This window comes from Rhinoraja longicauda, chromosome 25 (genome assembly GCF_053455715.1).
Source record: "Rhinoraja longicauda isolate Sanriku21f chromosome 25, sRhiLon1.1, whole genome shotgun sequence".
Taxonomy (NCBI): domain Eukaryota; kingdom Metazoa; phylum Chordata; class Chondrichthyes; order Rajiformes; family Arhynchobatidae; genus Rhinoraja; species Rhinoraja longicauda.
The window spans coordinates 2,962,044-2,989,972 of record NC_135977.1 but is presented as its reverse complement, the minus strand read 5'-3'; the positions used below and the strand labels follow the sequence as shown (position 1 = coordinate 2,989,972).

Sequence of the window (27,929 nt, the reverse complement as noted above, 5' to 3'; positions counted from 1 at the left end):
CTCCTGCAGTTGGCTAATGTTCAAGAATATTCATCAAAGATAATTATGTTAATATTGAATGCCAATAAAAATTCGACATAGATCAAATTAACTCACTCAATTTTATGATCAATAAAAAATTATTGCTATCTTAAAAGTTCTTCTTACGAATAAAATCACAGCTCCATGAGCAGAGAGCAGAAGTTACACGTTGCAGTGACTGAGTCTACGCCACCATACGGTCATGGCTGATCTAATTTTCTCTATCGACCCCATTCTTCCGCCTTCTCCCCGTAATCTTTGACACTCTTACGAATCAAGAACCAATCAATCTCCGTTTTAAAAATACCCAATGACTTGTCCTCCGCTGCCTTGTGTGGCAATGAATTCCACGGATTTACCACCCTCAGGCAAAAGAAAATCCTCATCGTCTCCGTTCTAAAGGCAAGTCCTATTATTCTGAGACAGTGCCTGCTGGTTCTAGACTCTCCCATGACTGGAAATATCCTCTCCACCCACTCTGTCTACGCCAAGATGAGGTAGGTCTAGGTGAAATATTAGTATTTCACACAGAAATCTAGAATTTTAAAAGTCTCATCTTCTGTCATCTTCATACATCGCTAAGTACCTTTTGATTGGGGCATCATAACTGCAGCTGCTGGAATCTTGTGTAAAGTGCTGGAGTAACTCAGTGGGTCAGGCAACATCTCTGGAGGACATTTCAGGTCAGGACCAAGCATAGGAATCAATCTGAAGGGTCCAGACCTGAAAGGTCACCTGTCTATATCCTCATGTCCTTCAGAGATGCTGCCTGACCCCCTGAGTTACTCCAGCACGGTGTTCCACAATCTGATTTATTCAGAACTGACCACTGTAATGCATTGAATCCCAAACAATACCCAGTAATCAATGGCATCTTTAATTCAGATTATGAATGAAATACCATTGTGTTTAAGTACATTTCTGATGTGGAGGCACTAAATTTGACAAGTTTTATTGTAAGTGCTGTAAATTGGTCAAAATATAACTCAGCCATTCCACATTCAGTGAATTTGTGACCACAGAGACAAATGTTAGTATTTTGCAAACACAATTCAAATGTTCTGATCAACAAAGACTATTTTACCTGGCACTGCGTCAGGTTAGCAATGGGAATGTAGTCATTAAAGATGAAATTTAGGTTTTATTGAAGTTGATCGTGTCAACTACATCACAGTTTTGCCCCACTGTTGGTCAAAACACCATTTTTTCCTCCAGCTTGCGAAAATGCAAGGCAGTAATAGCAACAAGAATTTCTATTAATATTAAAGATTTTATCTGTAAGCCAGGTCTATAAATTCACTGCCAGACAAGTCTACAAACCTTTATATTGCTTGAAACCAGTACTTTTATTTCCCAAGACTGAATAAAGGTCCTGATCCGAAATATCACCGACCCATATTCTATCCCTGTGGCCCAACCTGTCCATGCCAACCAAGATGCCCCATCTACACAAATCCCATTTGCCCACGTTTAGCTAATTGAAAGTAGGCATGCAGGTGCAGCAGGCAGTGAAGAAAGTGAATGGTATGTTGGCATTCATAGCGAGGGGATTTGAGTATAGGAGCAGGGAGGTTCTGCTGCGGTTGTACAGGGCATTGGTGAGACCACACCTGGCGTATTGTGTACAGTTTTGGTCTCCTAATCTGAGGAAAGACATTCTTGCCATAGAGGGAGTACAGAGAAGGTTCACCGTTCAAATTCCTATTAAATCTTATCGCTCTCACCTTAAACCTATGACCTCTTTTTTTCTGATTTTGCCTACCCTGGGTAAAACACTTTTTGGCCTATCTATTCACCTCATAATTTTATAATGGAAAAAATGCTGGAAATGCAAATAATAAACATATTAGAAATAGCCTGGTCGGGTAGCATCTGCGGAGTGAGAAACTGCATTAACTTTCCAGTTCACACCAAAGCCCCTTGTTGTTGCAGGTTTTGAATAAGAGATAGAGTTAAAACAAGGAACTGCAGATGTTGCTTTACACAATAGGACACATAGTGCTGGTGTAACTCAGCGGGTCAGGCAACCTCTCTGGAGAACATGGATAGGTGGCGTTTCGGGTCGGGACCGTTCTTCAGACTTGTTCAGGGTAGCGCTAGTTAACTTGCTTTGTTATGAAGTGCACAATACCAACAACAATGAATTATCCCTGAGCACACAGGCTTGCTTGCTTCAGTAATTAGGAAGAATACTGTATGCACACATTTTTATTGAATGTCTACAGATGTTCCATTCTCTTCCAATGTGCTTCACAGTTGAGTCTCATTCCATATAGCTCTGCTAAGTGTGGGGCACAAACTAAAGCTGCACTTCCATCATGTCAATTTTCTTGAAGCTAAAGCTTCAATAATTTCATTACCACGCCACAATGATTTATTATTTAATTCTGATACAGCCAAGGAAAATATCAAAGGGTTTAAAGAGAGATACTGCTCCTGTGGTTTCACAACTTTGTGAGACAATAACAACAACGACGTGGAACAATATTTTTACTGCGATTTGAGGTAGTCTGATGTGTGAAAGCAAAGGGACAGTAAAAACAATCTGCCTCCTCCAGGCAATCATGAGCAGAGATGGACACAAAGTGCTGGAATAACTCAGCAGGTCAGACAGCATCTCTGGAGAGAAAGGATGAGTAATGTTTCAGGTCGGGATACTTCTCCAGGCTTGTGGTTTATACACTTAAAATAGGGTGACAGTGATATAAGGCATGAAAATAGGCACTTTGTCCCACAATGTCCAAACTCCACAACCAGCAAGTCTCATCTATACGTCCCATTTAACAGCCCTTGACTGGTCACCTTCTTGATACAAGTGATAATCTAAATACTTGTCAAATGTTGTGCCCCACCACATGGAACTGCGCGGAAACAAGCCCTTTGGCCCACCGAGTCTGCGCCGATCAGCAATCCATGCACACCAACATTATCCTCCACACACAGGATAATTTACAATTAAACCAAACCAATTTTAACCTAGAAACCTGTATGCTTTTGGACTGTGGGTGGAAACCAGAGATTCCAGAGAAACCCCAGTCAGGTCACGGGGAGAAAGTACAAACTCCGTACAGACAGCACCCAGAGTCAGGATTGAACCTGGGTCTCTGACGCTGTGAGGCAGCAACTCCACCGCTGCACCACCCAGACTGGAGAGATAGATGAAAATAACTCCTCTCACACTGCACTTAAATCTCAATCGTTCATCATCTCTGTTTAGTCAAAGGAGATCAGTTCAACATCCCCAATTTGCAGCAATTATTTACCACTTGCTTTCAGTCAGTTGTTCACAAATTATTCACCAACAGTTAACCCAACATTCAACCAAAATTGCAGAAGCATTTTCTTGTAAATAATCCAAGAGCGTTGAGAGTCATTTAATGTAATTGTTACTGAAGTGAAATTCAGCCGCGGGTAAAAGATTTTTGGAATCAAGTGTGTACAAATTGGCAGCAGATGACATCAGCTTCCAAAGTGAACAAGGCGTGACTAAAACAAGTTACGCTTGCTCTGGGATATCATTTCATTTTATGAATCATTATGATAGCGTCAGTCACATGTGGGCTCGATGTTATAAATCTTCATCCCACTCTACTCAAGTCATCAGCATTGGAGATGCACCTTTAGAAATGTGACATCTGCTTCAAAAATATAAATTTAAAAGGGCTTTATGTTAGCAAATGGATCTGCGTAACATAACAGGACACTTCAGGGCTGAGGTTACTCTGCAGGACAGGCAGCATCTCTAAGAACATGGATTGGTGATGTTTTGAATCGGGAAGCTTCTTCGGACTGGTGATTATGGTCAAAGGAATGTATAAGGTGTCTGAGAGCAGACACCTGGCCTCAGCATGGTAGGTCAGCCCACCAAACTACAACTCCAACTCCCTTGTTGGCGAGGTTTAATAACAACGTTGGGCTTATTTGTCTGAAGAAAGATTGCAATCCGAAAGTCATCTGTTCATGTTCTCCAGAGGTGCTGCCTGAACCGCTTAGTAATTCCAGCACCGTCCTTTCCCCCCCCGTAAACTAGCACCTTCTTTCTACAAGTTTGCCAAACATTTTCAGCGGCATAAAATTGTAAATAGCCTCTGAGTTAGTAAATGGCAACATTTTCATTTGAAAGTGCTCGTCTATTATTTAGGTTTATCATTGTCACATGTACCGAGGGTACAGTGAAAAGCTTTGCTTTGCATGCAGTCAAATATACCATGCATAAATACAATCAAGTCAAATTCATCTACAAGAGATGGAGCATAGGGGTAGACCAAGTCCAGGATATAGTTCTCCGTATTGTAGTGCATCAGTTCCATAGACAAAATCCAATGTCTACAGTGTAGTAGAGGTGAATTGAAGACATTGGACTTTGTCTATGGATGCACAACAATGCTGAGAACTGTATTCTGCACGACAAAATGTTAATGCACAGTCGCCCACCAAAAAACCATTCCGGCATTTACCTCAAGATGCAACAATGTCCAAAAGGTTAAATTCTTACAATGATTACTTGCACCTGAAAATAATTTTATTATTGAAAATTTGTTTTCAGTTTAATTTATCTAGTTTATTGTCAAGTGTACCGAGGAACAGTGGAAAAACTTTTGTCTTGGTCTCAATGATTTTCTGTGCCAGAAGGACATTTTCTGGACCTCAGAATGGAACGAAAACTAAATAATCAAGGTCCCCAAAATATTTGGTTATGCACAGAATTGTTACTTACAGAAGTATAAGGTTAATATAAGTAAATCTTTTGAGCTGCAAGGGTGGCTTAAAGAAAAAAAGACTGAATCTTGGAGTAAACTCAGATGGTCAAGCAGCATCTTTGGAGAACATGAATAGGTGATGTTTGGTAGGGGCCATTCTTCAGACCAGACCCGAAATGTCTCCACATTCTACTCACATTCTCCAGAGATGTGCTTGATCCATTGGGTTACTCCAATTTTGCTCTAAAAATCAGAATATGCAGCACCTTGTGTTGCCAGAATGAATTAAGGTTACATTTCACAAATATATCTGATAACAACCTTGAAGATGCAAGAAAAAAAATCATAGAATGGCAATTCCACTCCAGGGTATGGAAAAGCAATAGAACTTCAACTTCAATTTAAAAAAAACACCTAGCTGGTATGGAAATTATAAAATCCTGTCACCCAAGGATACTGAAACTGTGACTCTGCTTTGAATTGCCATACGGTACACTGATGTATTCACTTTAACTTGGCCCAACAGCAGAAGCTGACAAATAATCTCATGAATGCACCATATGTACGCAGTGAGTTAAACAATAGACAAAAAGGTTTCAAACCTACACTGTGCAAAAGTACACATTTTAACAAAAACACAGGATGGATCCCGAACGTCCATAATTACCATGGAGTTTAATAGCACAAATCAACTGTTTTTGATACTGATCTTGATGCTAAAACAGAAGATAACAAATTAAGCTCATGACACAAAATGCTGGAATAATTCAGTGGGTCAGGCAGCATCTGGAGAAAATGGATCGGTGATGTTTCGGGTTGCGAATGTTCTTCAGACAAATCAAGGTGCAGCATCTGCAGCTGTTAATGTCCGATGCACACTGCAGGTAATACCTGATACGCAACACAACTTACTACTTTTGTAGGAAGGAAGTGCAGATGCTGATTCAAACCGAAGATAGACACAAAAAGTTGGAGTAACTCAGCTGGACAGGCAGCATTTCTGGAGCGTACGAACGGGTGACATTTCGGGCCGAGGCCCTTTTTCAGACTTCAACTATTGAACTTGCATTTTCCAAAACTCTATGCTTCCTTCAACACACTGCGGAGCTCAGTGCAGGTTCTGACAAGACTCATTTAATCTCAAACGTAACAGCATCCAAGGCCCCAGAAACAATTTTGAATTTAAGCCTCTGTGGATATGCTCTTCGTCTTTGTTCTGAACACTGTAAAGTGAGTGGTTTAACACTTCCTATCGCTCAAACTCGATTGTTGCCTGCGCTGTATTAGATTTCAAACTCACCAGCTGTATTTTCTATCCCTGATCAGAAATAAATCAGAGCATAAAAAGGTATGCCACCCCCCCACACATTGCAATGTATTGAGGATACCACTTCCCTATAATCATGTCAATAAATTGGTAGCTTAATATCACTAATGAATGCTTAGTAATTAGAACCAAAAATAAACAGAACTAAATTAACAACGCTACACTTCCAAGGTGACAAAACACTTATCTTAAATCTTAAATTAAGTCAGAATAAAAGATTTACGTGCTAGTCTCACCATTGCAGATTTGAAAGATATTTGCTTGTTTGGCGCTCAAAAGACCTTAACACAAAACTTGAGTATTTACATTCTTTCTACCAGTCAGTTCCATTATTCACAATTCCCGAGAGTCCAGAATGCGAGTCTTCAACAGATTATCTTGGTTAAAATCTCCTGTCCTGCAGTCTCTCACCTTCACTTGTGTCTGTTTTCCAACGTTCTCCTGCAGCAGTCACTCAAATTCCTTATATACATTCAAAGTACTCAAATTGCATCAGCTTCTCGTAAAGCCCCAGCTTCAAGGATCTGTGAACCTGCGCATCTCCGGGTCTATTCAGAGGTCAGTTCCAAGTATTTTTAATGGTCCTTCCTGATGAACTGCTGGCATTCCTTCCGTGAGTAATCCCTCACCGTTTCGCCCTCCCCCACACCAACCTTTTCCTTTCCTTGGCTCCACGAAGAGGCAGTCAGCCACAGATGGAACTACTAATAGATTTTGCTGCAACCGCCCTTGACTGGTGCCCGTCCCAAAATACAGAGCATGTGCAGTTAAACAGTCACAGCAGAAAACTAATTCGAGGCAATCAGCTGGCCACACCCTAATCAGCAGAAGCCAAGGACAATATGAAAGCATTGTCTTTGGAGTTTACTTCAGAGAATTAAACAGAGCTTCTCTTCTCAAGGTTTATTGTTGGGGTGTCTCCTTCCCCATCCCCCAACTAGCAATCTTCCAGTCCATTGACAAAGCACTTTAAAAAAGCAAAAAGTAACACCCATGCCTTATTACAGAAAACTTCATAACTTGGCCCATAATTTAACCATCATCACCAGTTCTGGTCAATACATGACAAGACTGATATGATTGCAATAGCAAGGGTACAAGTGAGAACTAGGAAGATGTAACCAAAACCAAAAAAAAATAGCTTTGGGGAAATATGGGATGAGTTGTGTGTTTTCTTTGGACAAAGGTAGAGGGTGAAGAGAAATGTAATCAATGTGACGACTTTAATCAAGTAAATAGGATGGAGTCATTTCCCTTTACAGGGGTGTCAAAATCTTGGTGACATACGTAGATGAGCAGAAAAAAAAGAGCAAACGTTTTCTTCACCAATAGGCATCTGGAATTCATGGCATGAAAGGAGATAAAAGCAGAAACCCCCATTATACTTACACAGTCTTGGATGTCTACTGGTTGGCCACTTAGATGTCAAGGGTGCAGAAAAGATGTATATCACTCACGGAGCCATGGGGAAAGTTTGGGAAGGCTGAGACTTTATTCCTTTGAGTACAGTAGACCAAGGCTGATCTTACAGAGGTGTGTAAAATCATGAGGGGAATAGATAGGGCAGGAAATTAAGAATGAGAGGATGCGTGTTTAAAGTGAGAGGGAATCTGCTTCACTCAGGGTGGGGTGAGTTTATGGAACAAGCTGCCTTGCAGTAGTTGAGGCAGATACAATAACATTTAAAACACATTTGGACAAACAAATGCATAGGAAAGGTGGAGCGGAATACAAGCCAAACATGGGCAAATGTGAATCGCTTAAATGGGGAAACTTGGTTGGCATGGGCGAGTCGGGCTGAAGGACTCATTTCTGTGCAGTTTGACAGTGGCCAGCGGGGTTACATATCAAATGCCAAACATGCGACAAAGTGCCTTCTGCATCACATGTTTTCTTTAGTATGATTCAACATTTGGAGTTCAAGTATCTGGATAGAAAAAGTTTTGTATCCTTGTACTTTGTTTAGAATAGGACGGTCAAAGATGTAAATCAATTTAAAGGCGATTTTGCAATCACCCATACATGTTTCAGAGAGAGAAATGCCCAGGCTGTGGCAATAGTGCTGAGTTTTACAATGAAATTTAACTTGGCACAATCATGCAAAACAAGCTTTATTTTGAAACTGCAAGCAGTGCTGTACAATGTCGTTTAGACGACGCACAAGAGCTTCAGGATGTTACATTCGTGTGTTCGTGCCAACATTTTACTGCTTAACTTCCAATTTGAGCGTGCAGTCGCCAAATTATTACATCGCTTGGTGTATATGCTAGTGCACCAATTTACACTACAGATTTCTCAAATACCAAAGCTGCACCAAAACTATTATATCCTCAAAACAGTTCCCGAAAGTGCAATTCTTAAATAAGATGTTTAAGTAATCGCCAATTATTTTACTTCATACTCATTAGTAACTAAATCCAAAATACCAAAATGGGGCAAAACTCTTGTTTTTAAGAGGAACAGTTTAAAATCCAGGGATTGATATTTCGGTTGGAAGTCAGACTACGCTTTGGAATAAAGGGAAATTAAAGAGGACCCAGCGATAATGATCATTTATTACAGTTGTAAATGATCAAAACAGACTGTTCTTCCTGAAAAGCCACGAATTGAACCAACAGAACGAACATCTTTTCAAAACTTTATCCCAAGTGTGGGAGTACAGAGAGTAGGGCAGTGAAGCAATGGTAGAGCTGCTGTCTCAGTGCCAGAGACTCGGGTTCAATCCTGACTACTGGTGCTGTCCGTACGGAGTTTGTACGTTCTCTCCGTGACCACACAGATTCTCGCTGGGTGCTCCGGTTTCCTTTCACACTCCAAAGACGTACAGGTTTGGAGGTTAATTGGTTTCGGTAAAATTATAAATTGTCCCTAGTGTGTGCAGAATAGTGTTAGCGTGCGGGGATCGCTGGTCGGCACAAACTCAGGGGGCTGAAGGGGCCGTTTCCGAGCAACATCTCTAAACTAAACTAACCCTTCGAATGAATGATGAATTGTCCTACTGATTGCGTGAAGAGTATTTATTTTAATATGCTACAATAATAACCTTTGTGTTATAATTTGTAGCATCGTTTTTAAATGCATCCCTTCCCATCCTCAAAGATAAATGTGGCTTAAATTAGTCCACGTTTTCTTGATCCGCAGCACTGGATTAAAAGTATTAAAAGAACCACTTCAAAAACAGCCCAGCACATGTTTCATATCTGTGACTTTATCAAGGGGAATACAGCAGACCTGTCAACTTCAACAAGCTACTGCTGAATCACACACACTTCTAACTTTTGGCAGTTACCAATTATGGTAGCGATGAGGGTCCTCACAGCCACGGCTATGCCAGTTATTCAAAGACTCGAGATCAAATTCATCCAGTGTTTGTTTTCAAGCTCAGGAATGTTTCAGGATAAAATATGGCCAGTATTGGAATGCAGCATTATCCAAACTATTTCTGGTGTAAGGCATCAAGCCATAGTAACTTATTGAAACAGCACCACGATGTGACAACTCGTACAGGTTTTTTTTTAATGTTATCCAAATTTAATACTTGGCCATTGCTAATATTCCCCTTTCCAGATGAAAAAGTTGATATTAAAATGTCATCTGGTGTCAGATGCGATCTATACATTGGTGTTTCAGCTTTGCCTAGTTTTCAGGAAAAGGCAGCACTGAACCGATGTAATTAACTTTAAACGGTATTAACCCTAGCATCATACAGCGTGGGGAAAAGGCCCTTTAGCCCACCTTGCCCATGCAGACCAAGATGCCTCATCTACACTAGATTGCTAGATTGTCTATTATTAAACATAGTGTCATTATTAAACAAGAACAAAGTGTCACTAACTAGCTGCTTGTGGGATTTAGCTGAGGAAAATGGCTGCCACAGGGTTTGGAGTTGGCTGCTGCAAATTGCCCCTGACCTGTAGGGAATGGATGAGAAAGTGGGATAATACAGAACTAGTGTGAATGGGTGGGCGGCATGGACTCAGTGCGCCAAAGGTGCAATTTTTGCAAAGGTGCAAACAGTGCAATTTTTGCACTGTATTGTCCATTTGTTTTTTTATATACAGAGTGAACTTTCTTTTGTTATTTATTATGAGTATTGCAGAGTCCTATGCTTACAAATCTGTTATGCTGCTGTCAGCAATTTCATTGTTCCGTTTCAAGCCATACGACAATAAAGCACTCGTGACTGGACTTCCATTCTCTGAACTAAACTAAACACTTGAGAAGCGTGTACTTACAATTTCTGAAATTTGCCAAAACACAAATTTATTTTCCTTCTAATTAAAGTTTGAAATTTTGCATTAAAATATCAACACACTTAATTTACATGCTCACTTAATTTACTTCCAATACCAAGAGCAAAAAAAAACATTGGACTAAGCATGCAATGCCAGTGCACTTCGAATTTCCTCTCCAACTATTAGTCCAACCACGTGCCCATCAAAAACAACTTAGTCCTGCGACCACCTATTACCCGCCCCTTCTCTCTTCCAGCTTTCTCCAGAACAATCACTGGATTAGACGATGCAATATAGGGGCTGTGTAGACCATAGTGTCACACTTCATACCAAGTGGAGCCATTAATCTGCCAGGCTTATTGAGGTAGGAGGAAGGGAAGCTGGAAGTGAGGTGAAGGAAGGACAAAGCCAGGCTCGTGATAGACACAAAAAGCTGGACTAACTCAGCGGGTCAGGCAGGATCTCTGGAGAGAAGGAATGGGTGACTTTTCGGGTCAAGACCCTTCTTCAGACTGGGTAATGGATAAGGGATAAAGAACAATGATTGGTGGGTAGTTGTTATTTTGTCATAAAGAAATGCCAACTTGAACACCAAATATAAATCACACAATCAGTCTTTCTATCGGAGATCGCTGTGAATTTACTCGTTAAAAGCAGTTGCAAGCTCCAAATGCACAATGTTCATCTGCAGAACTAGAAGTGTTAAAGCGCAGCATTTCTTTACTCAAACGACTGATGTTGGAACACAAGATCAAATATCAGCATTACAGTAAAGTCGATAGCCACTTAATCCATAATTGCCAAATGCCAATGGCTTATAAAATAAAAAAGTGAAGCAATACATTTACCACATCCTCTCCGAACAGGCACACAAATCCTCAAGAACAAAATCAAAAACTCCAGCCCTACCTTGTTTGTTTTAATCTTTGACACATTTTGAGAGATTTTTAAGGTCACCATTTTGGACATTTCTGATTTCTTCAAAAGGCAGGGTTCAAAACCGATAGAATTCTTCTGCATTCAATGTGATATAAATTTCCCCCCTCCCACCCCAGAGGGTCAAAGTGTAAATTACAATTGACGTTCAGAGGTAAAGAAAATACAAAACTTCCCCGATATCAACTTTCTAATTAAAAGGCAACAAAGTATTTAATTTTGACAACGAAAGAAAAATTACTGAGGGCTCTTCAACATTTCCAACTAATGTACTTCCTTCAGCTTATTGTAAAACTATTAATTATAATTACATTATACTAAAATAATCAATCAAGGCAGACCTTTCGTTTAGTTTTAATTTACTTTAGAGATGCAGCTTGGAAACATGGCCCTTCGGCCGACCAGCAATCACTCCATACACCAGGAGTTGCCAACCATTTTCGTCCCATTTACCCCAGTCAACTTTTCAATAGTAAATTTACCCCCACCCTGTTTTGTTAAGTAATTTGAGTTTACACTTCTACCATAAAAAAGCAACCGACAAAGGGGAAATTTAAAAATACTGTTTTTAACATTATTATTTTGTTCATATTTACCCCTTGGGTAGGCGAAATTTACCTCTGGGGATAAATTTACCCCAGGTTGAGAACCCTTGCCATACACTGACCTACACACGAGGGACAATTTACATTTTTATCGAAGCCAATTAATCCTACAAACCTATACGTCTTTGGAGTGTGGGAGGGAACTCGGTGAAAACCCAAATGGTCACAGAGAGAACGTACAAACTCTGTGCAGACAGCACCTGTAAACAGGTGACCCCAAGCTCAGGCAACATTATTCACACACAAATATTATATTTGAATCATTGAATGGGGTGCAGAGCTGCTGGAAAGCCCAGCAGGTCATAATACTGCTTGCATACAAAGCAACAAGGATGTTCACTCCTCCTCCCAGTTCGGTGAAGCTGCCTCGTCGGACCAGATCTTGCGAGCTGCAGGTTACGCTTTGACCCTTCCACCAAATGAATAAATATGGTCAGAACATCAGCTAAATACCGATTTTCATCAACCCAAAAACTCTCAGAAAAGCCCAAGACATTTATTCAAGGTCAAAACCACAGATTCAACTTGCCACTTGTCCCCTAGACGACATTAGTTTAAGGTGAGAGGGGAAAGATTTAATAGAAACCCGAGGGGCAACTTTTTCAATCAAAGGGTCATAGGCATATGCAACAAACAGCTAGAGGACATAGCTGAGACATGTAGACGTTAGAGATAGTGGAAAAAGGCCCTTCGGCCCACCGTGTCTACATTGACAAGCGAATCCTGCACACTAACAGTATCCTACACACATTAGGGACCCGTTACAATTTTACCGCTAATTAATTTTTCACCAGTTCCAACTCCTAGACAATCCATATTATTATGCATGTTGATATGTTTTATAATTTTAGCAACATATCTAGTTTTCCCCTGACTTATAAATTAGCCTTGTCAAACCATAAGAGGTTAGCAGTAATGCTCAACTAAAGACATTCTGGACAATGCAAAAAATCAAAAGGATGTGCTCAATATAACTTGCATCAAGTTAGACATGACAATAATCATTACATAAGCTTATTCAAGTTCAACTGCACAGAAACATTAGACAAGTGCAATGACAGATTAAAATAATGCTTTAATATAGTGTAATATTAACAGGAGTGTAATCATTCAGAAACTAACGTAGGAAATATTTCACCAGCTAATAGGTGTCAACACTATTTTCATTCAACGAACCATATTATTTTTCACACTGAAAAATGTTTTCATTTGAAATTAATAAGCCCCAAAATGCTTTTAAAACATGAGCCACATGGAACTAATAAATATCAAATGCATAAAGCAAAAAATCAACCTTCAGGGAGAATGCACACAGTGAATTGGAATACAAGGAAGTCTCCGTGCCGAAACCAAATTCTTTTCAATAGTTTCTGCAGCACAAAGTAAATGTAGAATTGCAAAACTTGCAGTGCAATTAATTCAATTTCTCACTTATCAATGAGAACTGAATGAATCTTAAATGAAAGCAAAAAAGCTTCCTTTCTGTCACTTGGCTCTTGTTGATTCATCATTCTTAGCAACGTAGTACAATATCAGACATTGATTAATTGAAAGATACAGCATGGAAACAGGCCCTTCGGCCCACCCATTCACACACTAGTTCTATGATATACCACTTTTGCATCCACTCCCTACACACTAGGGGCAATATACAGAGGCAAATTAATCTATAAACCCGAACGTTATTGGGATGCGGGAGAAATTGGAGCACCCGGAGGAAAACCCCTTGGTGACAGGGAGAAGTTTAGACTTTAGAGATGCAGCACAGAAACAGGCCCTGTGGCCACCCGTGTCCATGCTGAACAGCGATCACCCTGTACACTTGCACTATCCGACACACAAAGGACAATTTACAATTTTACCTAATCCAATTAACCGACAAACTTATTGGTCTGTAGAGCGTGGGTGGAAACTGGAGCACCAAGGGAAAACCCACACGGTCACAGGGAGAACGTACAAACTCTGAACAGACAGCACCCGTAGCAGGATCAAACCCAGGACGCTGGCACTGTAAGACAATAACTCTACCACAACACCATTGTGCCACCCTCTTTCTAAAACTTGAGACTTTAGAACATGCAAACTCCAAACAGGCGGGCACGCGAGGTCAGGATCAAAGTTGTGTCTATGGTGCGGAGGCAGCAGCTCTTCCAGTTTGACACCTGTCGTGTGATTTTCTCCATCCTCAACATTAAATCCTGTCTTGCTGCTTCAGATTAAATTAATGGAAAACTGACGACGTTCTACTCTGCAAGACATCAAGGTAGGTGGGCTGAGCTTTTCCTTGAGCTTTATCTTGCATTCTGCAACAATTATCCCCCAGGCTTCTGACAGAGTTATGCACATTATGCAAAATTTGGTGCCAAATCCAAAATCAGTTGCTCAGAATGATAAACCCAAAAAACAAACTGCTGGAGGAACTCAGCGGGCCGAGATGCATCTGGGGGAAAGGAACTGTCGTTGCTTCGGGTCGAGGCCCTGCATCAAAACTCCGTCCTGATGAGTCCCTCGAGCAGTTTGGTTTTTGCTCCCGATTCCAGTATCTGCAGTCTCTTGCACAAAATAGAGCCGGCTGCACCGTTCACCGCCTGGACAGGCAACCATTAATTTAATTGATTCAGTTATTGGGCCTGCAGGAGTTGTAAAATGAGAGGATGAGATTAATTATGGTGGGAGGAAGCCGATAGAAGCTTAAGAGCCACCCTCGTGCGATAAATCCTGCAGTCCAGATTTTGCAGTAATCATGACACGACTATCAATGATCACCACTACATAGTGACACTGACAGATTTCTGTGTAATAAAGTTGATTGGTTGAAAGATACAGCTTGGAAACAGGCCCTTCAGCCCAATGAGTCCATGTCGACCATCCATCATCAGCTGACACTGGTGCCATGTAATTCCACTCACTCAATCCCTACACACTCCGGGCAGTTTACAGAGGCCAATTAACTGACAAATTCACACACCATTGGGATGTGGGAGGAAATCCTTGCCATCAGAGGGGGAACATTTGACGGCTCTGGGCCAGTACTCGCTGGAGTTTACAAAGATGAGGAGAGATCTCATAGAAAATTAGCGTATAATGAAGTGCCTGGATAGAGTGTATGTGGAGAGGATGTTTTCATTAATGAGAGTCTAGGACCACAGGGCATAGCCTCAGAATAAAAGGACATACCTTTAATAATGAGGAATATGAGGAATTTCTTTAGCCAGGTGGTGATGGATCTTTGGAATTCATTGCCATAAACATCTGTGGAGGCCAAGTCTTTGGGTATTTTTAAAGTGGAGATTGACAGGCAGGAAAATGAGGTTGACAGGGTACACTAGATCAGCCATGATTAAATGGCGGAGTAGACTCAAAGGGGCGAACAGCTTAATTCTGCTCCTATGGCTTATGAACTTATGGAACGCGCAAATTTCATACAGACATCCGATGTCAGGATCGAACCCGGAACTCTGGCAACAGCGCCGCCAAAGTTAAATATGGAAAGTTGTTGCCAATTTCTGCAGCCAGAGGATACATTGGTTTGAAGCCTTTTACACCATTGCCTGAAATCAAATGATTAATAGAGTATCTAGAAGCTAGCTTCGCTGTAAAATATCTGGATTGCATTTCATGCTTTGTTGCAGTGTTTGTGTGATTTTAGGGGAACTACTAAGCAAACTGTTTCTAAAAATAAATATTCAACATGCAGGCTTTAATGTCATTTCTAATGCAATTTTTAAAACGTCCACTTTAACCTTATGTTCCAGTCTTTATTTAGCATTTTGTAAAATGCTGAAGACATCAGCTAAAAACGATTTCTTTATTTGTTAACTGAAAATTTCCCAAAATCTTGATAGGCTTCAGATTCAACTGTCTCTGCACGCAAGAAATCTAAAAAACTGATGCCCAACAGCAACTGTCCTTGGGGAAAAAAGGAAAGTCCCTGCGAAAGAGAACACCAGGGCTTTGTTTTAACCCATCCAAACATATCAGCTTCTTAGTTGACTGAAATTCCAGGCTGAGATCATTATTATTTATTTTCATCGCCATTTCAGCTCAAGACTGCACTCGATGTTGATCCAAACATCATCAGCTCTGGAAAATAAAATGTAAATGTAATTGATCCTGAAACTCGCTCACTTGCTGGGGAATTGTGCATAAATTAACAGTGGCATAACTAATTACTGCCTCAGTATGCTGTATGCTGTGATAGTTTAGATTTGGCTAATCTTCAACAGCTCAATAAATGAATAAACTTCTTCCTGTTCATGCAATAAACAAAGCCAGTTCTATTCCAGTTCAATGTTTTGTGCTTTGTCAGTCCAGACATGTCGATGCTGAGTAATGTTTATGATTTTCAGAACTGAAGTACGTCCTTTGTTCAATCACTCAAGCCCTATCACCCATTCCAATCTGATTTTCATCTTTTTTTCCATCAATCCACCTCAATTTCACAAACCTTCATGTCCTTGATGAACCAAAAGCTATGACTCCATTGGGAGGCTGGACACCTTGCATGTTGTCCACCCACAGACTTCCTACTGAGGAATGATGCCTCTCCTACGGATTCACAGCTGTGACTCGAACAGAGGTCAAAACCTTTTTCAAAATATCCGTCTTCAATATCCAGTTGATGGCATCAATTCACGAATCATACTTTAAGCTTAAAATGCATTAACTATTTACAGCATGGAAATGAAAATTATATTTGCAATTCAGAATTACTTCTACAAAAAATAGGCACTAGCTCATTTTTAGCATTTAAAGTTTGAGCATTTGGAGAAAAGAAAATTAAGATTTTAAGAGCCATTTCCCCCATACCTTAGTGTGCCAATAGCGACTATAAATTACCCCATAATGGGTTTATACTGGTAAGAGGAGTTGGTGGACATGGGAAATAGAGAATGTTATCTGCAAATAAGAGAGAAGGGAGAAATAGGATGAGACCGAAGCTGGCATGGATCTGAAGGGCCGAATGGCCTCGCTGCTGTTACAAGTGACTGCATCAAATTTTGAAGAACAGCAACAAACTTTGTGAAAGGGTGAAATGACTTCAAATCTTCAACCTAAATTCACTGTCCTTAAGAGTGTGAATGCATCTTTTTGGAGGATTATTTTAATACAATCTACAAAGTCACCCTTAACAGTTTTAGCTTTGCAAATCAGAAGTCAAAATCTTTTTACACAAATGAAAGGCTACTATTCAAATCATTTTATACTCCAGAGCAAACTTCCAGTGGAAAAGGTGATGACAAACAACTCATTTGCATGTGGCCTGATGAATTATAGTGGTTACTGTAATACAAATTACATATTATCTTGATTCTAGTTTCACAGGAACAATCTGCTTGTGATAACAAGCCAATATGCTGGAATAGTGAAGTAATAGCACACTTTGCATACTTGAATGTTTTACTTGGCATTCCCATTATCAGAAGCCGTCTTCTCCCAACAGTGGGTGCCAATTGGATGTGTTTTCCCATTTCTAACCCTATTGGAATATTTTCATAAACAACCATTTTTGTTTCAAGTCACCGTACGCTCCATTACAAAACATTTTTTCTCCAGTCAAGGTTAAAGGTGGAGTTACCTGTAACACTAGTTGCTGCCACGCAAAGGACTCACTGGTGCCAATGTTGGATATACTTCCTCTGTTTGAGGGAATATTGACCCGCTCAAGCTGCATGGAAACATTACGACGCTCTTCCTCAAGCGCTCTGGTCAACTTCTCAAACCGGGACTCCTGTTCTTTAACCGAAGCTAGAATGCTAGCAGCAGATCTTACATCATAGTCATCCATGATCTTCCAGAGGTTCTAGCCCGGTTGCTAATCAGGCAACCTTAGAGTTAAGGGTTAGAGGTTAGTAGTTCAGCGAAAGTCATACAATTACAAGGGAATGATCAATCACGTTAATAAAGAGAAACACGAGGTTGCGTGGAATAGTTTCTCTAGTTAGAGACAGAGAATCACCTGCAACAGCTGCAAGGAAGGTTTGGAAAACACACCAACAGCCTCAAGCAGTATCAGCAAGCTGCAGAGAAAACCAAAGGAAGATAAACAGGTTACAGAAGAGGAACAGTTAAGTACCAGGTGAATAGTAAAAAGATAGAAAAATACAACTTTGACGGAAGTGCCAAGGCAAGAAGCGACTAAAAACAGTGAAAGGACAGGCATGAAAAAAAAATGGAAACTGGAGCCACATGAAATTGCACATTGATGGAAACATACAGGCAGTTGAACGACCCAACATTGATAGCAAAGTCTATAAATAGAGTTTTTCTGGAAGTCTGCTTTCTGCCCAGTGTATTCCGCAGACAGCTGGCCATAAGAAAGACACCAAACTACAGGGGAATGACACTAAAATGCGTCATTGCAAACCAGAATATACTTCTGCCGTGTGGGCAGAATTTGCATTCGCAAGTTTATTTTAATCCTACATCTGAATTAGCTTCTGCCTTCCACGCTTTTGGGCTGATCATTAATTTGAGCAACATCTTTCTTCCAAAGAACTTCAACAATGTGCGCAAAACGTATCGAACGCCCAATTCCTCAGTTTTAAATTTCTTAAATCACTTCACTTTATATTGCCAACCTTCCATAACATTAACATTAAGGACCCTGTAATCTCTCTAAAATCAGGCTCCAACTCAGGGAATCCCCACCTCTCACCCAATGCCTTAATACGCCTCCTATCACATGTCCCGAGTGACCAGGCTTCACCAATATTCGACACTCATTGCTGTTGAAACTCAGCTTTTCAATATTTACTTTCGCTGGTCAATCTCAATGTTGCGCTGCTTTTATTTTTATATGAACTCAAAAAAATAAAAATAGTCCACAAGCAAAATATCCCTGATGCTGATAATCTGAAAACAATGCAATGCTAAAAATATTCAGGGCAACCCAGTATCTAAAACAGGGATGATTGTCAACTTGTTTATTGATAGAACCAAAGAACTGCAGATGCTGGTTTGCACCAAAGAGAGGCACAAAGTGCTGGAGTAACTCGCCGATGGTGACGGTGGTGAGGCCAGTGGCCAGGCCGGGGAGGCTGTGAGTGCCGTCAGTGGTAGAAACTCCGGCGGCCGAAGATGTGTCCCGAACCGAAACGGCGCACATCCGTTTTCTCCAGAGATGCTGCTTGACTCATTGAGTTACTCCAGCACGTTGTGTCTACATTATCTATTGAGTATTAGATTTACAGACCTGTTGTGCTGTTGCATTTAATTGTTCCATTTGCAGGACATATGGCAATCATATCCAGTTCTAAAGGACCATCAGACTGAAACATTAACTATCATCTCTCGCCACAGGTGCATGCAGACCCAAGTAATCCCAAAATTGAATATTTTATTAAACTTGTATCAAGTAAAAATATCTTTGCCATTCCATGTCAAATAGAAAATTTAGGTTATAGAGCAACAAATAAAATTCCGCTACTTTGGGCCACTTTAAGTGGCAGAAAACCCCAAACTGAAGCAATAACAACTGCAGTTGAAGGCCTAAGGGAACAAAAACAGATAAATCAAAGCTTCAGAACAATGCCACGCCTTCATATCGAGAGAGGTGGCAAATTTGATAAAGTGTTCCAATTTTGTTGTTCAGGAAAGCAGACTTTAGACTTGACCATTGTAAAAAAAAGCAGACAGAGGAAGTGGATCATTGTGCATACTATCAGCTTAAAATTAATTTTGATAAACACAGGATGACAAATCTTTATAATCAGAATGACAAGGTCGAGTGGGGCAATGGAAGACAAATGGTGATGGATCACCTCTCTATCAACAATGAGGCAGTTGATACCTAATAAATAGCCTCTTGTAATATGGGACACAATAGAGCTTCATACTGTTCCATAATGTGCAGTAAAATACATGAGGCACCAGAGGAAAATAAACAAATTTTACCAAGGAGGAACTCCGCAAATTCCATTTGAGAGTGAGTCTCAAATAATAAGGCAACCAGGAATGCTGATGGATAAAGGAGATTAAGGAGGGAGACAACAGGGGTAGTCGAGGTAGCAGCTGTTGGTTAGTCTTACAACAGATGTGGGGGGAAAACCCGCCTGAAGAATTAAAAGAATTGTGCAGTAGCTCAGAGGGCAGACTGTGTCACTAAGACGAAGCACTCAGCCACCGCAGTGCAGAAGCCAGGGCTTCAAGACAAATGAAGGCGTCTGTTGCTGAAGCATGTTGACTCATGTGGAAGAATCAACAAAATATGCTCAAGGCTTGGGGGAGATGGTTAATAGTGAGAATGTGACAGAACGGGAATATTTCTGGGGAAATAAATTACACGGATAATTAACAGAAGCAGATCAACAATGGCAAAAAGAGCAAAGCAGACAAAATTACTTGAAGGGCACAAATGTAGCAACCTATCAATGGGACGTTGTGAAGCCAACCTTCAGTGAGAAATGTGATTTGTGATTGGCTAGCCGAGCTCGGCTTCACCCGTGGGAGTCGTTTTAACCTTGGGTTTCCTCGCAAGCTTCAATTCAGTGATAAACACAGAATAGTACAGCATAAGAACAGGCCCTTCAGCCCACAATGTCTGTGCTGAGCATGATACCAAGACTAACTTATCTATCTGTACGTAATCCATATCTCTCCATTTCCCACATATCCATGTCCTAAATTTAGAGCTTCTAAAGCATCACTGTCATATTTGCTCCACCACCTTTTTATTATCAAAAAATACTTTATTCAAGAAATAAATATATACAAAACATGTTCTTTCCAAAACTCCATCCGACATTCTCGGAGGCTATACATACATTCAATACAGATATTCAATACACCAATTACACAAAATTACCCCCCACCCTTGCCACACATGTGGCCCACTGGCGTGGAATCTTCCCTTATTTTAAGGGGCGTCTCCACCACACCCTGCCCCCCCCATGTCCAGCAGGGGAAGGACCCTAGACTGTGGTCCTCCCCCACAGAGCCCTGGCATTGGCTGCACAGAGCTTCAGTGCGTCCCTCCAGCATGTGCTCCTGCAGTCTGCAGTGGGCCAGTCGGCAACATTCCCCGATGCACATTTCAGCACTCACCACCCCGTAAGATTAAAAAACCTTGCCCTGCACATCTTAAACTTTGTCCCTCTCACCTTAAAGCCATGCTCTCCAGTAATTGACATGTCCATTGTGGGGGAATTGGTTCGGATTGTCTCCCCTATGAATGCCTGTCATAATTTTAGACACTTCGATCAGCTCTCCTAACATCTTTTGGGATGATAACTTGAAATTACCACTAACCTCTCTCAGCAAACTGGCTGCCATACACAACCAAACATGACCTATGTCAATTTGATCTTTGGAAAGCGGCACAACTATCACGCCTTGAATTACATTGAACTGTTTAACAGAATCTCAGAAAATGAACCAACTTTAACTAAAATATATCCCATTTAGTTCACTTTAAACCTCATTCCTGTTGTATGGTGAAGCACAACAGAATCCTGCTCGACTCTAAACTTGATGCTCAGCTCAGCACTGATCAACAATATTCATCAGTCTCTATTTTTGAATAATCCAGATTTTCCTTTTCTTATCACCTCTCCTTCCCACTCTGCAAATTCAACTCACTCTTGCTTTTTCTCGCTCTGATACAAAGAGCATCAATCCAAAATCATTCCTTCCTCCAAAGATGCTGCCCAATCCGCCAGCTGTCTCCATCATTTTATTTTTAATCATGAACTCTCTTGACTTGGGTAAACAAGGGCCAGAACCACTGCGAGTGTATGGACTAGTGCATTAAACCAACACTGGAGAATCTTCTGCATTGTGATAAATCTTAATCTGCCACTTGCACTGAAAACAAATGGAGCTGAAAGGAATTACCTCCCAATGGCCTGTAAAGCTGCAGCAAGAAAGAATTTCATTGTTCTGTTGCCAAAGCATATGACAATTAAACACTCTTGACTTGTCTCTTGAACAAACAAAGCTGATCAGAAAAGGCACTAAAAGCAAGAACTGAGTCGGAGAAAAATGGAAGGGGATTCTAAAGAGGTACAAAAGAGCTTTGTTATGATTGATAAAGTGGGTCACGAAAACTCAAAAGTGCCCTTAGCACAACGGGAATAAGGTTTAGATTACTGCTGCTTTAAAGTAAAGGCATGTCATTGTTTATCCCTCCCAATTTCAGGTGAAATAATGAACAACAATTTACATTGCATTATAATTCAGCACTCCAGCCTTCAACAATCAACAAGATAATGGAAAGTAGTGTAACTATCTTGCCTGCACACCCTCTGTCTATCTAAATGCCCAGGACATCCAAAAACAGAGGCCAGTCAACATACAACGTTGATCCCTTTTGCCAGGTCCTACTGACACATTCCTATGAAGCAGGATGCTTCAGACGGTGCAAAGCTATGAATGTTGGGGGCACGATTTACAGAAATCCAACTTTACTCCACAAATTCTCCGCTTTTAAAGCATCGTTCATGTATTTATTAATGTCTGAATAGAGTATACATTCCAGTGGATTAGTTATGGGCAGTGGTTAGTCACTGAAATAAAAAGGGTTATACCAAGTGTATGCAGAGTGATACTATCGAAAACAGATATTCCTGATTTAAGGAATCTTATAGATATGAATGAATAAGTTTATTGGCCAAGTATGCATATACAAGGAATGTGCCTTGGTGCTCCGCTCACAAATGACAACACAAACATACAGTTAACAATTAAGAATAAAGCATAACCACATCAAAACAATAAGGATACAACATTATGGTCTAAACATGTGGGTGAAAATAAATCAGAGCAAAAAAGAGACCACAGACTTTGGTTATTGAGTAGAACTATCACTCGTGGAAAAAAAGCTGTTTTTATGTCTGGCTGTGGCTGCTTTGACAGTCCAGAGTCGCCTTCCAGAGGGAAGTACTTCAAAGAGCATGTGGCCAGGGTGAGAGTGGTCAGAGATGATCTTGCCCGCTCGCTTCCTGGCCCTTGCAGTGTACAGTTCGTCAATGGGAAGGTTGCAACCAACAACCTTCTCAGCTGTGCGAACGATCCGTTGCAGCCTCCGGATGTCGTGCTTGGTGGCTGAGCCAAACCAGACCATGATGGAGAAGGTGAGGACGGACTCAATGATAGCAGTATAGAATTGGACCATCATTGCCTGTGGCAGATTGTGTTTCTTCAGTTGCCGCAGGAAGTACATCCTCTGTTGGGCCTTTTTGACTGTGGAGTGGATGGTGACCCCCCATTTAAGGTCCCTGGAGATGATGGTTCCAAGGAACTTAAATTACTCCACAGATGTGACTATGGTGTTGTTGATGGTGAGTGGGAGGAGGGGAGGGGGATCTCTTCGAAAGTCTACAATTAGTTCCACTGTCTTGAGAGCATTGAGCTCCAGGTTGTTGCGATGGCACCAGGATGCCAGCCGTGTCACTTCCCATCTGTAGGCAGATTCCTCCCCATCCTGGATCAGTCCAATCAGGGTAGTGTCATCCACAAACTTGAGGAGCCTGACAGAGGGGTCTGTGGAGGTGCAGTTGTTGGTGTAGAGAGAGTAAAGAAGAGGGGAGAGTACTCAGCTTGCAGTGCTCCTATGCTGAGGGTCTGCGGGTCCGAGATGTGCTTTCCCAGCCTCACATGCTGCTTCCTGTCCGTCAGGAAGTTGATGATCCACTGACAGAGGGGTTCAGGCACAGTCAGCTGGGAGAGTTTGTAGTGTAGTAGCTCTGGCACAATGGTGTTAAAAGCAGAGCTATAGTTCTCAGGACTGGATCCCTGACACGATCTATACTTGGAAAAGCCTGCCTGCAATATAAAATGGCTACAAGTCAGCGAGCCACACAGAATTAATGCACTTAATTTTCCTCAGGGAAAAGCAGCTGATGTAAAATTAAAGCTACAGATATGTGAAGCATATATTTGATTGGGCTCATTAAACTCAAAATTCCTTTGCCAGTTAAATTCAACCAAGTCAATCTTAAAACAAATGCAAAGGGTCATGCAAGCTGATGCCAAGGACAAAATTCAGGAGGTTCTACATTACAGAAGCTTCTACCTTGATATAGAATGTGATGCCCATAACATGTACATTTGTCCCCTTAATTTTTTTGGCAACGCTAAAGATGTAGGAAAAATGTTCCCAATGTTAGGGGAGAGCAGAACCAGGGGCCACAGTCTAAGAATAAAGGGGAGGCCATTTAAAACTGAGGTTAGAATAAACTTTTTAACCCAGAGAATTGTGAATTTGTGGAATTCTCTGCCACAGAAGGCAGTAGAGGCCAATTCACTGGATGAATTTAAAAGAGAGTTAGATAGAGCTAGCGGAATCAAGGGATATGGGGAGAAGGCAGGCACGAGTTACTGATTGTGAATGACCAGCCATGATCACAATAATGGGTCGAAGGGCCAAATGTCCTCCTCCTGCACCTATTTTCTATGTTTTCCATCTTTATAAATGAGATTTTTAAATTGCTGGCAGGTTTGGTAGATTTCCAAACCTTTAGAACAGATACTGAAATAAAATAATGCAGTTATCAAAGTGCAGAAACAAGGAACTGCGGATGCTGGTTAATACACAAAAGGACACAAAAAGCTGGAGTAACTCAGCAGGTCAGGCAGCATTTCTGGAGAACATCGATAGGTGACATTTTGGGTTGAGGCCATTCTTTGGTCACGTCACTGATCCATGTTCTCCAGAAATGCTGAGTTACTTTGTTAACTTTAATACAGTTATCAAGCTCCACAAATTTCATGAACAGCATATTGCAGAACCAAAAGTATTAACAAGATATTCAAAAGGGCTATTTGAGCGTCATCTTTTAACACCACTTTCAACTCCTTTACATGATTTCTAACTTCTGAGTTAAACTTTGTTTTCCATGTTAAAATCCCCCTATCCCTCCAAATACAACGTGCTTTCCAGATACAAAACAACCGCAACAGTGTTTCAAAATGACTATAAACACCACAACAGTCACAACCAGAGTTGCTAAAATGAACTCAGCAGCTTTAATATTAAATATAAACCATGGAATTCCCCCCCCCAAGCAGAGACATATCAAAGCACAAAGAACCCTTGCTTGCACTGTTCCATAACAGTAAACACCACACAAGGTCACATTTAAAAAGGTTTCTCAGGGACATGAATAAAAACAATTCTGCTTCCAGTCAGTCATGCTGCACGGTAGCAGGCCATTTGGCCCAACTTGTCCATGTCAACCAAGATGTCTTTTAAATGTTGTTATAGTGCCCACCTCAACTGGCAGCTCGCACCACATACCCACCAGTGTGTGAAAAAGTCACCCCTCGGTTTCCTGTTAAATCTTTTTGCTTTCACCTGAAACTTGTGTCCTCTGCTTCTTGATTTCTTCCCCCCCCCCCCTGCCCGTGTAAGACTGTGCATTCACCCCATCTCTTCCCTTCATGATATTATACACCCCCATAATATCACCGCTCATCCTCCTGCTCTCCAAGAATAAAGTCCTAGCCTGCCCAACCTCTGCTCGTAGCTCAGGCCCTCGAGTCCTGGTGACATCCTCGTACATGTTCTGCATGCACATTCAAGCTTAGTGACATCCTTCCTATAGCCAATCCAATTTCAAATAGCTCAATCAATGCTTGACTGATGCACTAAAAAGTTAGGAATTGCTTTGGATATTATATTTCCAATTGAAAATAAGCCCATTCCGCAAAAACCCAATGAAGGGAAGAATTAGAAGGTTTGTGAATGGTTTCTTAAATGAATTGAAAAGGTTTCTTAATTAATTTTCACAGTTCTGGACAACTCTACAATATAAATGTAGAGTCATTGATACACATCAACAGCACAACCACAGGATTATAATCATTCTAAAGAGTTAAATGATTGCAATGCTCCATTATAATAATGCAGCCGGATGTGCCATCGTTAAATTTCAACAGAAAATCTTTTATTTCTGCACATATTAACTGCAGTAAAACACCTCAAGTCCCATACAACAGAATGTGGAATCTAGGCGCTGAAGTCATTAAATCTGGTGATAATGCTGAAAGGTTTTTAAAAAGCTGCAAGGAGAGAAAGGGAAAAAGTTGTAAAGATAAAATTTTGGAGCCTGGACAAGTGAACGGATATACATCACTTCCACAGTGATTAAAAATAAGGGATTTACCAAGCAGACTATGGGTACAAATATTATAGTTGTAAGAGGAAGCACAAATCTCTGGGGGAACATAAAAACAGGAAAGGAATTGGAATGGAGGCATCACTGGACCAAGAACCAATGCCAGCCGGAACAGAAGTGATGATTCAATCCCAACTGCTGCTGCTGTCTATGAGGAGTTTGTACGTTCTCCCTGTGACCGACCACATGGGTTTCCTCCACAGGTGTTGGGGTCCTTCAACACCCCAAAGGCCTGCAGATTTGTAGGTCAACTAGCTCGTAAATTGCCCCGCGTGTGTAGGACGGGAAAGTGCGATAATAGATCTAATGCACACTGCTCAATGCTCGCCTTGTGCGATCAATGCTCGCCTTGTGCTTGCTTGGCCGGTGCCTGTTTCTGCACTGTATCTCTAAACTACTGCTCGTGAACACTCAAAATAGAGAGAGAAAATCCATTACTGTTTGGCACCCAACAACCTGTCTGGAAAATTTATGAAGTGGACTTGCATGTAGTGATGCACAATTAGTCTTCACTGCAATGTTTCAAGGTTGGGCAACTTGCCAAGATCTAAACACGAAAATGTACATCAACACGAGGTACTCTCTAATACACCCATGAAATCATATCCCTGCAAACAAAAATCTGTTTCAGGTCACAGGGAGAGTCAGGTAATAGAGTATGTAAGAGGGGTTTAAAAAAAAAAAAAAGATTACAATTGCTGAAATAGAGCAAACTGAAACATGAAGCATTTGGAGTGGAAACAAAGCAGAAAACGATTAGATGCTCCTTCAGTCATTCTTCATGATTAATGATCCTTCAGGATCACGGAGGAGGAATGACTACAGATTTGTGCGAACATGTACTATCATCAACTGTGTACCAAGCAACATATATATTGACTGATGCAGCAAAGGGAAAGAATCCTCATTTTTTATGCACCCATTACAAGCATTAAGATGCATCTGCTCTGGTGTCAGTCACCTTCATAATCGGGACACAAGGTGAATTTCAATGCATTGTGTAACACTTGACTAATTGCTAAAAGATTACTCAAGTCATCCAATCCAGCCCAACTAAAATATAAACCATGCCACTAATTCACCGAGATCTTTGAGACAGACCTTTCAAATTAAAACCACATTCCGCACACAAATGCATGCTGATCTTTCCTCCGATATTAACTGAAAAGGACACGGTGATTGAATGGGAACATTCAGTACTCATGTCACATCCTGCACCGTTCATAGGTGACAGAATATCTGATACAAGGCGAGGAGCTGTGCGATTATTCACTTTTCTAACGCAGCAAAACAGTCCTCAAGAATACCTGGAGGAAATAAGGAAACATGCTCCCTTTATTGAAGAATGGTTTCACTGAAAAGCTTGCAGTATTTTTTTTTTTTTTTTTTAAACTTGCCTTACTCAATTTCAATCTTCGTTACGTTTTGCTCAGGCTTCGGTTATTCATTGTCTTGCATTCGTAATCAACAATAGACAACTCCACAAAATTGAGGCCCACTGATCAATGAAGATGCAAGGAACAGCAGATGCTGCTTAACCAAAAAAGACAGTGCTGGAGTTACTCAGTGGGCCAGGCAGCATCTCTGGAGAAGATGGATAGGTGACGTTTCCGGTCTGAAGAAAGGTCCTGACTCAAAACGTCACCTAACCAGGTTTTGATTTGGAGGGAAAACATTATCCTTGCAGAGACCTTCCTGGATTTACTTTGAAAGGGCTTAAACTAGAGTGGCAAGGGGGTGAGAACTGGAGTAACAAGCAGAGGAACTGATGAGAAGGGTTAGGACAATTATATCTGAAACTAAGGACAAGAAAAAAGTACAGACTGTAAGGAAAATAGGACAACTGCATATGCAGGGAATGGAGAGGTATGGATGAAGTGAAAGCGGGTAAGATATGGTCTTGGCATCATACTCATCACAGATATTGTGGACTGAATGGCCTGCCCCTGTGCTTTTCTGTTTGATTTCGATGTCCTAAGGTCGGGCAG

The 27,929-nt window shown here is 41.0% G+C and overlaps 1 protein-coding gene across 10 annotated transcripts in view; it reads right to left on the bottom strand.

The window, feature by feature from the left end:
- The window catches only part of arvcfb (ARVCF delta catenin family member b), a 207,367-nt gene that overhangs the window by 100,694 nt on the left and 78,744 nt on the right, over positions 1 to 27,929 (bottom strand). For 6 of the 10 annotated variants that reach the window (XM_078421486.1, XM_078421491.1, XM_078421489.1 and 3 more), the window contains exons 4-5: positions 17,784 to 17,844; positions 17,403 to 17,652 (exon numbers count right to left, since the gene is read on the bottom strand). The exons of 3 other annotated variants lie outside the window; for them this stretch is intronic. In XM_078421486.1, coding sequence (XP_078277612.1) covers positions 17,403 to 17,612 — 210 coding nt within the window. In that variant the 5' untranslated portion in view covers positions 17,613 to 17,652; positions 17,784 to 17,844. The remainder of the gene's footprint in view (positions 1 to 17,402; positions 17,653 to 17,783; positions 17,845 to 27,929) is intronic. One more of the 10 variants, XM_078421487.1, reaches the window with a different exon arrangement.